The 14325-nt window shown below is 38.2% G+C and overlaps 1 protein-coding gene across 1 annotated transcript in view; it reads right to left on the bottom strand.

The window, feature by feature from the left end:
* Window positions 1–700: 700 nt before the first annotated feature.
* Window positions 701–14325, bottom strand: part of LOC139762845 (pancreatic lipase-related protein 2-like) — a 25904-nt gene continuing 12279 nt past the window's right edge. The window contains exons 5-12 of the mRNA XM_071688027.1: window positions 11827–12004; window positions 10735–10839; window positions 9283–9421; window positions 7019–7208; window positions 6525–6832; window positions 5628–5757; window positions 4232–4420; window positions 701–3004 (exon numbers count right to left, since the gene is read on the bottom strand). Coding sequence (XP_071544128.1) covers window positions 2917–3004; window positions 4232–4420; window positions 5628–5757; window positions 6525–6832; window positions 7019–7208; window positions 9283–9421; window positions 10735–10839; window positions 11827–12004 — 1327 coding nt within the window. The 3' untranslated portion in view covers window positions 701–2916. The remainder of the gene's footprint in view (window positions 3005–4231; window positions 4421–5627; window positions 5758–6524; window positions 6833–7018; window positions 7209–9282; window positions 9422–10734; window positions 10840–11826; window positions 12005–14325) is intronic.

The following is a 14325-nucleotide window of genomic DNA, read 5'->3' as shown; positions in this document are numbered from 1 at the left end:
CTCCTGCGTGTCATTATGCCTAGTAAGAATTAAAGTTCTTGATTAATAACCAAAGGTAGAGAAGGAAACCTAATTAGCATGGCACATTAAAGAAGAGAAATACGATAAAGTCAGTATGCTAAATAAGCTAAGACCAAAATGGCTGATAGATATATAGTACATGGGAATATATGGTACAAAGAAAATATGGATAATATAAGTCCTGTGATGAGCTTATCTGCAAGTTTGTACACTGAGATATGTGAGGTTGAGGTAAAACAGTACGAAGACCTGATGTACTGAATACCTCTGTCAGCCATTTGGTCATATTGGCTTTGTCAGTGTATACAAATAACTGTTGTGTACATTTGTTTTCTTCAGGGTAGCAACTGCTGAATGTTTACAGTTCTTAATGTTTGTGCACAATATGATATGATGTTTAAGGGTTATCAATCATTGCTCTGATTTTTCATTGGTATGTAAAAACGTTTTACAGCATAATTGAGGTAACAGTTGCTAAAAATGCATTAAGAACATTTGTACAAGCACAGACACTTGAACTGAGACTAGGTGTGCAATAGTGCCAGCCTTATGATGAGAGATCCAGCCACCGGTTATGCAAATACTATGTACAAAAGTTGATGACATGCTATAAAGCAAACATTAAACTTAAGCCTTGAGTAAAATAGGTTTCTCATATAACTGGATTTAAAAAACTGGCTTAGGAGGTAGACATTTTATTTTCTTTGTATAAAAATCTAAAGAACACAATTGAAGTACCACTATGTGAAGTCTCTAGTTTTAGATTAACCAATTCCAATCACATTGTAGGCTCATTGTTCTCTGAATGGATTGCAATCATCATAAGCTGAAAGCCTTCCAACAGGACCTATTTCTTTCGCTAGAACTAGTTTACAAAAGTTATTCACAGTTGTCTCCTGAAATTGTTAATGTTGTTGAAGACAAAGTTCATATCACTGCTGTAGTTTTGGAACATCTGATCAATGATTCCATTTTTACACTTATTATTGTGGCACTTTTCTGTTGCTTCCCTTGAGATTAGGAAATTTAGATGTTGATTCATATTATTTTTGGCAGACAATAAAATCATTCCAGCAGTAACTTTTTGACACAGAAAGTGGTGTTTGAGAATCAGGCAATTGTTTTTACACAACCTTGCATATGGTGAGTTATATGCATGTAGATGCACTTGATTACCTTATTTTTGTTGACATTAAGTCTCTCCTTTCTCCTTTCTCATGCTGCCAAACTCTAATATGAACTTTAGGAGTATCTCTCTGATGTCTGACTTCAGAACCATGTCAACTGCAAACAGCAACCAGTTCCCCTCCCAAGACCCTCCACCCCCAGCAAACTGTAGACTGCCCCTTTCCCTAGAACCCTCGAATGTACCTCCTTCACCAACCCATCCATGAACAGATTGAACAGCCAAGGTGATGGCATACATGTTTGAAGCAGACCCACTTTCACAGGAAACCACTCACCCTCCTCCCTTCCTTCTCACACATATGCCATATTCTTTCAGTGTAAACTCCTCCTCTGTGGTTATTAGCTTTCCTCCCATGCCTTATATTCATGACACCTTCCAAAAGGTCTTTCTGTCAATGCAGTCAAACACTGTTTCCAGATCAATAAGTACCATATACAAATCCCTCTCTTCTTCCAAATGCTTATTGCACAAATTCTACAAAGCAAATTCCTGATCCACAAATCCTGTACGTCTCCTGAAGCCACCTTTCTCCGCTGTATTCAGATGCTATGTGCAGGCTGCCTCCATCTTGGTCACCACCCACCCATACACCATATGAGGTATACTCTAACAGACTTATTCCTCTATTTTTTTTGAATATTGATTTTTGTTTCCAAGGGGACCAAGTATGCATTCTCCCAGGCTAGTGTCACCTCACCTTGGGCTATACAGACTGATTAATTGGTCAACAACACTCACCCTCCTTTCTTGAAAAACTTGACTATGTTGTCATCTATCCAGCCAATTAACTATACTTCATCTCTAAAGAATTTATATCCCATACTGGGGTTACTCCAAGACCCCTTTTCCAGAAGCTTCCGCAGCCCCAAGGCCGTTTTACTTTTAACGGCAGGGAAATTATGGACTTCTTTGGAGTGAGAAGTTTTGTGTCGAGGGTGCACTCCTAATGATACAGCATTGCCAAAGGTGACATTTCACTGATATTGTAACCTCATGCAGGCATAATCTGGTAACACCAAAAATCCTTTATAATTGCAGTATTTGTCAATTACTATTGAATACAAATAGGTTTTGCTCCTTGTAAAAGGGTCAGATAAGATTGATTGATGGGTTATTTGATAGCATTTGGTAGTAGAGCATTATGGTTGTGGGTTAGGCTTGATCTGTTATGAAATCTAAAACCTGTGGAGATAGCTACTGCAATTGACATTTAAACCTGATAAACAGTGGTAATACATATGATATTGCTCACCTTGATCCACATGCAATAATTGTTCAATTTTTTTAGTATATACACTAAGGGGAGACTAGTGTTGTCTTAGTTTTTATTTTGGCTGTCAGTAAGAGGCAAGCAGTGTTTCTCCATTAGTTCACATTGTGTTAGCTCTGCTGCTCATGTGGACTGCAGTTGTTCGAGCAGCTGCTACTGGTAGACAGCAGAACCATGATACACAGTTCCTGATACGTCTCTTTCTAGTATATGGTCAGATTCATCAGTATTACACTGACATGCTGTGGGTACTGGCAAAGACTGGGAAGCTTCTACTGTTAAGAGGACACTTTCAGTAGTGCCATTTTATGTTACATATTAAATTTCCCTTATTTTCCTTTTCCATAATTTTTGTGTTTTCACCTCTGATGTCAGCATCTTTTCTGGCTGTCACACATGACTAGTATATCACACTGACAATGCAGGGATCATAAGGTCAATCAGTGGATTGACAGTCGTTGTTAGGAAATAGGGTGTAGCTCTCTCCTGCCTGCATCTTCCTACCACAGAAGGGAAAACGTGTCCTGAAGAAAAACAATGATCACATATATTATGTCAGAGTAATGATTACCATTATCAAATCATTTGAGGACATTGTTAACTCTGAGGAAAGTTTGTAAATTTTACAAACTGCTATTAAATTATTGTCACAGTTTATGCAAACACCAAGTTTGAAGAAAGACAGTTACTGTAAAAAGCAAAGGAAATGTAATGTAATGGCAGTAACATACCAACAATAAGTAGAATTAATGTAGAATTAACTGACCTCCAGAAACATAATGGAAGAGTTTAGTGAAAAACGAAGAAGGGTGGAAGAATTATTGAGAAATATAAACATACCTAAACCAACAATAACTTCACCAGGTGATCTCGATTTTAATTTGTAGCATGGAAGGAAAGAGGAACAGATTATGGGGGTAGATATAAATACAAAATGGTAAATAATGTATCAGTAGGTGAAATGGAACAACTGAAAATGATTATGAATATATGTGGAACTTTAAACCTCATTCAAGTGATCCACAAACCAACAAGAAACAATGTTAGGATTGATCCTTGTACAAATGATATGACAAATCACAGCCATTGAGTTAACAAAATAAGCATTTCAAATCTTAACATCACAAAACAAACTACAGAGTAGAGATTCACAAAGGTAAAAAGAACATAGCAATGACAGAAACAAACTTTAGCTACATTAATCTCTTATTTTAACAAAATGTGGGATGAGGTTAATGCTCTGGACAAACATGAATTGGAATGAGACCACCCACAGCAGTAACACAAAAACTTATAAGTGTTTTATAAAAGGACATATGATTAAAGGATTAATATGAAAAGAAAAAAATGTTCAGTGGAAGATAGCAAGAGAGTGAAAATAATGGATGATCAGAAGAGAATACAAAAATAAAAGGTAAGCAATGAGCAGAGAATAGTTAGAAGAGCTGGAAGCAAACATGAAATATGATTAATGGAGAAATATTGGAATTACATTGAAAAGGAAAAAGACAAAATAAGGAATTCTATTCTCCTGAAGGCAGTGTGAAATGAATCCAGGACTGATAATTACATAATATGCATGGCAGCAGAGAGAAAAAATACTGGTAATCAAGCAAAATGAACAATAAGATTTACACACTGGCCCTGTCTTTTAGGAGAACCTTGTCATACTTATTGTCTCATTCTAAACCAAAGTTGTGTAGTGATTTTGATACAAGATAGAGAACACTAGAGAACAAAAAGCAACTTACATCGAACCTGTGGACAGTTCCTCAATCAAGAAAGCATCCACATAGATGGCTGGAGATGTAAACCTCCAGATAAGGGCAAGCAAGATACCATGGTCCTTCTCATACTGCACCTGGAGGGTGTGTAGAGCACCCAGGGAGGGACAGAAACCGAGCCACATCATCCGACCACCTGGCTCCACAAATGTAAGCCTAATTTGAAGTAAAGGGGAGACAGATAGGAAAATTATTTAAACTATTCCTCCCAAGCAGGCATTTGGCAAGTAAGGGAAATGGTGAATATGTATGAAAAAAAATTATATATATATATATACACACAGGGTCATCTTGATAAAAAGTGTGATGGAGAAATTAACAAAAAAAAAACTGTATTCTATGGAAATAAAAGTATAAAGATAAACATATAATAAACTGATTAACAAAGAGTGTAATCATATGTGGTGAAGTGTTTTGAAATATTAGTATTGGAGCCAAGATAAATCAAACAGACTGAACTTAAACTAAGCGTAGAATCCAAAAGTTATTAAACTGATATTGGGCATTATATATTATTATTGATCTCTGTAAGATTACTTCTGATGAGTTGAGTAAGTGAGAAGACTCCCCTAAGTCATCATGAGTGATTGGTTTTAACATGAAAACCATGCAGTAGAGGTGTTGCTTACCCACTGGCCTAGCTAGCATATGCAGTAATGCATTTACATGTCTTTTGTGCTCTTCATAATTCCAGTGCATTTTTTTCAAGTAGCTTGCAAATCAGACTTACCAGCAATATGTACTTTTATGCATGCATCTTTTAAAGCAAATATTGCTGGTAAGTGATAAGCTTTTATTGGACATTTTTTGAAAAATACAATAGTTTTAGGGTACAATGATTCATACCTGATCTGGCAACATTACTACTGACTATTAACATGAGGGCAATTTAAGGCAGTACATGCACTCCCCAGTCTGCTAATTCACAATTATCCTCAAAATCAGAAATTATTTGGTAACTGACTTCATAACTGACAGATAAAAGTTTTGTATATAGTGCATTATTAGAAACTTTTATTGCATGTTTTTGCAGACTGTTTCTGACTATTGAGATGTGGTGTTAATGAAGAATACGTTGGTGGAGGTGTTAATACTGTCTGCTTTAAGGACTGGTGGTAAAGGAAGATGTTAGCAGTGCTGATTTCGATAAAGTATTTGTAGTTTTGTTGTCATCGGTGGTTTTCACTGGTAACATATGTTGAATCAAATACTTGTTTTTGTTGATGCCAACGACCAGTTTAGTGCGTGGTTTTTAAAAGTCTGGCCATAAACACATCAGGGACATCTGACACGGTGCAATTAAGAAACAAGGTAAGAGAAAGTTTTTGTAAAGAGAAGTTGGAGATTGTTGATTGAATCTAACCTGTCAGGAGACGGGATGGTGTGTTGGCCCTGGTGACCCCGTAGCCACACTGTGAATCTTGCCAGGTCACCACCACTCTGTACTGAGGCTGGGGTCAAGGCTGTTACTACGCTCACTCTGTACTGCTCAGCTGTGGTAGAGAACCAGAATACATTATTTATATTAATCTATGTTTGCAGTATAATTTAGGCCCAATCTGCATGACATCTGCAGTAGATACCAAAACCCACGCCAACTCATACCATCACTATATATTATTCTGGCAACTTATGGGTATTTTCATGCACTTCATGAAGCTTACTAGGTCAGAAAAAGAAGCTCAATATGAGTGCTAAACCTTTTTTCATCTACAGCCATTAGGTCAACCACTTTTATTCAAAATCCCTTCTGTATGACCAAGAACATAAACCATTACTCTGTACAACCTTAATCACAGCCAACTAAACTTCACCAGATGCTAGATCGGTAAATTATCAGTCCTCTCATATACAGTCTCTGGACAGCTGTTTTAAATTTAACAAGTGTTTAGGCTTCATAGGAACAAACTGCAAGTCATGAAGATGCTGGAAGTGAAACTGTTTTCATTAGAAAAACTTAATTGTACACAAGGTGTTCATGCACAAGGATGCTGCAAATCATCAGGTAATGTGAACTGGTGACAACAAAGGGAGTATGGTAAGTTTAAGCATGAATGTTAGGTATTTCTGTACTAGTTCACTTGCATTTAGGAATGAACATTCAGTTATTCTTACGAGTTAGATCACTTGCAGAAAGCATTTTCATTTCATTTATGTAGCAAAACTGCACAAGTGCACCAATTACACCTTGTTCTAAAAGATTTTCAGAATATGTAGAATGTACAAAATAATTCCAATATAAATTTAGGCATGTACTCACCACAATAAGGTGTCTTTCCATTGGTGCCCAAAAACACCTTCAGGGACGTCTGGCCAACCTCATTTGGAGTTGTACTAAAGTGTCCATTGTTGCTCTGTCTTTCTCTTTCATTATGGCCTTGAGGATACTCTGTGATGCTGCTATTGTACTGGATCCTACTCTCTTTGGTATTATTGTTTTGCACATGACTAGGTCGGAAAGGACGAGCATGGAAGCCCATACTGGCACAAGAGGTGTTTTCACAATCCCAGCACTTTCCTTGCTGGTACTGTTGCCATGTCTCACACACAACACCAATGAACTGACACCTGTATCATGCAAATGCTATACATGAGAACTATACCATGATATGCTCTGTTTGGCATATATGATGATTATGCATAGAGGAAGTCGCACAGTAGATTGAAATCTAAAGAATCATTCTAGTTTTTCATACAAGCCATTTTTATTTCTAGGTACCATGATTCATTAGAGCATAACTCAGATTGACTTACTTGGACAGAATAGACTCTATGAAGAAGTCATGTGATCTCTGATGGTTACAACCAATATAGAAGAGCACTCCACCAGCCACATTCTTCTTGTTTTCTATGTGTAGATATGCGGACCCACGACACCCTGCTTGCTCAGATCCACCATTCGGGTAGAAGTCCACATGGCCAATAGGGTCTGGATGACCCAGACCTGTCCAGCAAGGGTAATTCAATAATTCATTATCAAAGAGTATTTTAATCAATCTGTATTTTTCTTTCAAATCATTCGCTGAAATGACTGTATTCTGCAATAAAAGAATACGCAACTGTATCTACAGGGTTAGATATTTAAGTTTTCAGAACAGTTTTATGTTATAGTTATATCATGACTAATTTTAAGACATTGGAAACAGAGATTATACTGTAGGGTTGGACAATCTATCATGGAGTCTGCTATGAACATGTAAATTCTGTCCAAATAGGAAGAAAATTGGGTAGTGTAGTCATCTGCTGTGGTGCCCAGCCTCACCACTTTTATAACCTTGTGACATGTTCGTGTGTCATGTGGCCTTTCTTTGTCTGTTCTTGACACTGCCTTGCTAAAGGAGGAAGTGTCAATCAAGTATGAAAAAAATATTTTTATCATTATTATTATACTTAATTGTTGTTTCCTGCATCCGTGAGGTAGCACCAGGAAACAGACAAAGAAAGGCCCATCCACTCATACACACACACACACACACACACATGTATATACGTGAATGCCCATGTACACATATACAGTCATAGATATACATATTGATACTTCCTTGCCTTCATCCATTCCTGGAGCTACCCTGTCCCACTGGGAACAGCATCACTACTCCCTGCTTCAGCGAGGTAGCCACTGGAAAACAGACAAAAAAAGGCCACATTCATTTCACACTCAGTCTCTAGCTGCCATGTGTAATGCACCAAAACCACAGCTCCCTATCTACATCCAAGCCCCACAGACCTTTTCATGGTTTACCCCAGATGCTCCACCTGCCCTGGTTCAGTCCATTGACAGCACATCAACCTTGTTATACCACATTGCTCCAATTCACTCTATTCATTGCACGCCTCTCACTCTTCTGTATGTTCAGGCCCCTATCGCTCAAAATCTTTTTCAATCCATCCTTCCACCTCCAATTTGGTCTCCCACCTCTCCTTGTTCCCTCCACCTCTGACACATACTACCTCTTTGTCAACCTTTCCTCACTCATTCTCGTCTTATGTCCAGACCAAGTAAATTATCAGATTGGGAACACATTTGAAATTAGCTTTGAATATTGGAAAATAATTATTTGCCATTGAAATATAGTATTTAGTAAATAATAGCTGCAAAGCATGATATTAGATTTTACTTATAATATTAAATTAGTGATTAGGTGATCATTGAAGGTGATAATAACTGGTAAAAAATATGCAGTTAATCAACCTATTCATAGGTGAAATGCTTGATAAGAATTGAAAATTATAAAAGCTCACCTAACCTTACCCAAGCAAATGCAGTTGTTTTATGATCTTGGTATATTAGTTTTTTTTTTTTTTTTTTTTTTTTTTTTGTGTGTGTGTGTGTGTGCAGTTGACCAAGCAATGTATTTTAGGCCAATGAAACTGAGTAACACATTTGATTACAAAAATTTTGACACTGGAAGTTAATTGGTCATTCATTCACATTATCATGCAAGCTTGCTACTTCACATAGTTAAAAGACATATTAAGCTTATTTTTTTATATATATTTTGAAATGACATTATACGAATGCTGTAGCATAGAAAACAAAACATTGAAGAAAGTATTTGATGTAATATAATGTTTTGAGTGAATGTGACTTTGAATCCTAACACTTTCTTATTTTGATATTAGATGTAATATATTTGATATCCTTATTATTTTAGTTTTTGTAAAGGGGAACATAGAATGGCTAATATGATATATGTATATATCATCCTTTCAGTCATTAAGACAAGGGCTTATAGTTATGTAAAAGACAAGACTAAAAAAAACAATGAAATTGAATAATGATAATAATTGTTATAATGGGATTTAGGATGACCATAAGGTGTATATACAGACTGACGGATGACCATAAGTGTATATACTGACTGATGAATGACCATAAGGTGTATATACTGACTGATGGATAACCATAAGGTTTATATACTGACTGATGGATGACCATAAGGTGTATATATTGACTGATGGATGACCATAAGGTGTATATACTGACTGATGGATGACCATAAGGTGTGTATACTGACTGGTGAGGTGCCAACTTTCGGTGGGAATGTCAGTGTGGATGACGTCAACAAAGATGGCGTCGGAGGGGTCCAGACGAACCTCTGGCGATGTGTTGGTGAAGTACGGTCCAGCTGGGTCCAGGCCCGTGATCCGCCTCACCTGTTGCATCCAGAGCCCGAGGTGAGCAACATGCCAGCTTAGTAATGAACAGTCAGGCTGGGGGAGACGCCAGCCTAGTATTAAACAGTCAGGTTGGTGGAGACACCAGCTTAGTCTGATAAACTCAGGCTGGGGGAGACACCAGCTTAGTGATAAACAGTCAGGCTGGGGGAGATGCCAGCTTAGTAATAAACAGTCAGGCAGGGGGAGATGCCAGCTTAGTAATAAACAGTCAGGTTGGGGAGACACCAGCTTGGTAATAGATAGTCAGGTTGGGGGAGACGCCAGCTTAGTATTAAGCAGAGAGGCTAGGGAAGATGTCAGCTTAGTGTTGGCAGACAGGCTAGGGAAGACGTCAGCTTAGTGTTGGCAGACAGGCTAGGGAAGACGTCAGCTTAGTATTGGCAGACAGGCTAGGGAAGATGCCAGCTTAGTGTTGGCAGACAGGCTAGGGAAGACACCAGCTTAGTGTTGACAGACAGGGTAGGGAAGACACCAGCTTAGTGTTGACAGACAGGGTAGGGAAGACGCCAGCTTAGTGTTGACAGACAGGGTAGGGAAGACGCCAGCTTAGTGTCCACAAACAGGCTAGGGAAGATGCCAGCTTTGTGTTGGCAGACAGGTTAGGGAAGACGCCAGCTCAGTGTAGGCGGAGAACTAAACTTGGTGTAGAGAAGCTGGGGAAGAAGAAAACTTGGCCAAGTGATAAACACCAGCTTAAAGAACACAGGCCAGGAAATACATCAGCTTAGAGTAGGGGGAAAGAGGCCAGCTAAGCTTACAGTAGGAAGCATTACACCATTGTTGGAAAGAGCATGAAATCTACCAAGATTTCCTCAAACCATTAATTCCAAGTCTTTAAGGTTCAACATGGCTGTTAAGTCTTTAAGGTTCAGCATGGCTGTTAGACCCGGTAAACTACTTATTACTTTTCACTTACGATGGTTTCCTAATATAATGCTATAGCATTTTACTTAGAATATTAGTAGTGTGTGTGTAGGAAATTCTCAAGATTTTAGGAATATAATATTTATGTTAATAAATTTAATTTACATGCATACAGGAATTTAATTTTTATATACTGATTATACTACACTTCTCGCTAGTAAATCACTGCTTCTTTAACTGTTGCCTAATGATCTTTACGTTGTAGTATTTAGAATATTAATTTTATTGAGTTTTAGATAGAAGACTTTTTCAAATGTTTATTACTTGATATATTAGTTATTTTCTCTAAAACTAGTTAGACTGACCTTTTTGGAGCCCTAGTAAAAACTGACCTTTTTTGCATGCTAGGCACTAGTTATACTGACCTTTTCCCCCCTATTCGTCTTGATGTAGTCGCCAGCGTATGACATGAGGTGAGCCCCGAGGCTGTGGCCCACCAGGTGCACCTTCCTCATATCCACTTCGTAATACTGCAAGCAAGATAAACATTCTCCAGGTCCTGGTATCACATAGATGAGTTCATTTGCATACAGAAAATATAGAATATTCAAAGATAGATATTATCCAGGTCCTGGCATCACATAAATGACTTCATTTGCTGTACAACAAATATAGAATATTTTGATAAAGGTTAGGTTAAGAAGGGATAATGATATGTTCAAGATGATAATTAATTAGGGTTCTAGAGTCCTTGTAGAACTAGGCACTAGTTGATATAATTAATATGATTAAGATGATAATTAATTAGGTTTCTAGAGTGCTCGGAGAACTAGGCACTAGTTGATATAATTAATATAATTAAGATGATAATTGATTACGGTTTCTAGAGTGCTCAGAGAACTAGGCACTAGTTGATATAATTAATTGATTAAGATGATAATTGATTAGGTTTCTAGAGTGCTTGGAGAACTAGGCACTAGTTGATATGATTAATATGATTAAGAGAATTAATTAGGTCTCTAGAGTGCTTGGAGAACTAGGCACTAGTTGATATAATTAATATAATTAAGATAATTAATTAGGTTTCTAGAGGGCCTGGAGAATGAGACGTGTATTTAACTCATGAGGTAGTTAGGTCGAGCTGTGAGTTTGTTAAGTGGGCTTTGACCCTAGTTCTTTGAAGGTGGTTTAAGTATGTGAGACTTAGATAGGTGGTTGTTTAAGACTTAAATAGGTGGTTGTTTAAGACTTAAATAGGTGGTTGTTTAAGACTTGAATAGGTGGTTGTTTAAGACTTAAATAGGTGGTTATTTAAGACTTAAATAGGTGGTTGTTTAAGACTTAAATAGGTGGTTGAGGGAGATAATGGGTGACCATTAAGGGGAAGAGTTAGGTTAGAGACAAAGAGATGATTCATGAAGGGGGAGAGAAAGAGAAGAATGAGAGACAGAGAACCCCTCCCTCACAATGGGTCATTGTGAGGGAGGGAGCTTGGGGCAATAATGAGGAGGTCTAACCGCTAAGATATGTAGAAGGTAGCCAGTTACAGCTCCTATGAGGCGCACGTTGGCAACTGCTTGGGCATAAGGGGGCGTGGCAGCCTTGAACCAGTCCACTGTGACCACGCCCACTCCTGACGTCAGTAATGACTCAACCATCCGTTGAATCCAGCCAATTTCAGCCGATTCCAGGTACCTGTGGGGGAGGAAATGGGCGGCCATGATGAAATGGGTAACCCCGGGGTTGTGGCTTAGATGAATCCATTGTGAGTAATGAAAGATGAGTAAATTGATGATGTGAGTATGATGAGTAATTTGATAATGTGAGTAAGATGAGTAGTTTGATGTCGTGAGTGAGATGAGTAATTTGATGTTATGAGTCAGATGAGTAATTTGATGTAAGATGAGTGATTTGATGATGATGTAAGATGAGTAATTTGATGATATTGTAAGATGAGTAATTTGATGTGAGTAAAATGAGTAATTTGATGATGTAAGATTAGTGATTTGATGATGTACGATGAGTAATTTGATGATGTAAGATGAGTAATTTGATGATGTAAGATGAGTAGTTTGATGATGTAAGATGAGTAATTTGATGATGTAAGATGAGTAATTTGATGAAGTAAGTTGTGTGTTCCATACATGATATATGAATAAAGTATGGGGGAAAATGGCCGATTCAGCGAATGTATTACAACTGACCAATTTCCCTCACGGACGCTGTACTATATAGAAATATTCTCAAAGTAAAATAGATAAAGATTATCGGCCAGTCTTCGTCTGTTTGCTGGCGCTACCTCGCTGACGCGGGAAACGGCGATCAAGTATAATGAATGAATGAATAAATAGATAGACGTTATTATCTTATTGATATCTTAGGAATTAAGATATCATGGCCATATAAACAACTTAAGTTTTGATGGATTTAGAATTGCGTTCCAATACTCTGGTAATATCATGGGAGAGCAACTACAGTATTTTAAAAATCATAAATTTGGTAAATGGATAAAAGAAAGCAATTTAATTAGTTTGAAATACTAAATCATAGTATAATCAACACAATATGATAGTAAGTTATGATGAGTAAATGTGCTGTTCGATAGATGATGTGATGAAAGAAAATGAGATGCAGGTGTGTTGATTTTAAGAGTCTGGGATGTTTTATCCCAGGATGGCCGAGCTAGCCAGGCTGATAACTGAAGAAATGATAAATGATAACCTAATATAACGTAGAATTAGGGTAGATTAGATTATATTTATGATTTATCTAAAGTTTTTGAGTAAAAGGTGTTGAAAGATATATTCCACATAATCAATTTATAAAAACTTGCTTAACATAGCCACATAGCAATATTCATTGTAATATAGCTGTTTGTAGCCTAGCTATATATATATTCGTAATATAGTTAGATGTAGCCTAGCTATATATATTTGTAATATAGCTAGCTGTAGCCTAGCTATATTATTCGTAATATAGCGTAATATAACTAGCTGTAACCTAGCAATATATATTCGTAGTATAGCTAGCTGTAGCCTAGCAATATTCGTAATATAGCTGGCTGTAGCTTAGCAATATTCATTCGTAATAAAACTAGCTATAGCGTAGCTATATTTATTTGTAATATAGGTAGCTGTAGCATAGCTATATTCATTCGTGATAAAACCTAGCTGTAGCCTAGCTATGTTTATTTGTAATATAGCTAGCTGTAGCCTAGCTATATTCATTCGTGATAAAACCTAGCTGTAGCCTAGCTATTCTTCGTGATATAGCCTAGCTGTAGCCTAGCTATATTCATTCGTAATAGAACCTAGCTGCAGCCTAGCAGGTTCGTTGTCCAATGAGTGTCTGTCTTGAGAGAGAGAGAGAGAGAGAGAGAGAGAGAGAGAGAGAGAGAGAGAGAGAGAGAGAGAGAGACAAGTGGTTGGGTAAGAGCGGCGTCGGCGGGCGACCCGAGACATGCTTGTCTTGTGAGTTCACTGGTATAATGGCGCGAGGCTCAACCCACACACACACACACACACACCTCACCTTACCTCACCACACACACACCTCACCTCACCTCACCACACACACACCTCACCTCACCACACACGCACCTCACCTCACCTCACCTCACCACACACACACACACACACACACACACACACCTCACCTTACCGCACCATACACGCACCTCGCCTCACCACACACACACACACACACCTCACCACACCTCACCACACACACACACACACCTCACCTTACCGCACCATACACGCACCTCGCCTCACCACACACACACACACACACCTCACCACACCTCACCACACACACACACCTCACCTCACCTCACCACACACACACACACACACCACACCACACCTCAACACACACCTCACACCACACCTCACCTCGCCTCACCACACACACACACACACACCTCACCACACCTCACCACACACACACACACCTCACCTCACCTCACCTCACCTCACCACACACACACACACCACACCACACCTCAACACACACAC

This window comes from Panulirus ornatus, chromosome 45 (genome assembly GCF_036320965.1).
Source record: "Panulirus ornatus isolate Po-2019 chromosome 45, ASM3632096v1, whole genome shotgun sequence".
NCBI lineage: Eukaryota > Metazoa > Arthropoda > Malacostraca > Decapoda > Palinuridae > Panulirus > Panulirus ornatus.
This window is presented reverse-complemented; position numbering and strand designations above follow the sequence as displayed.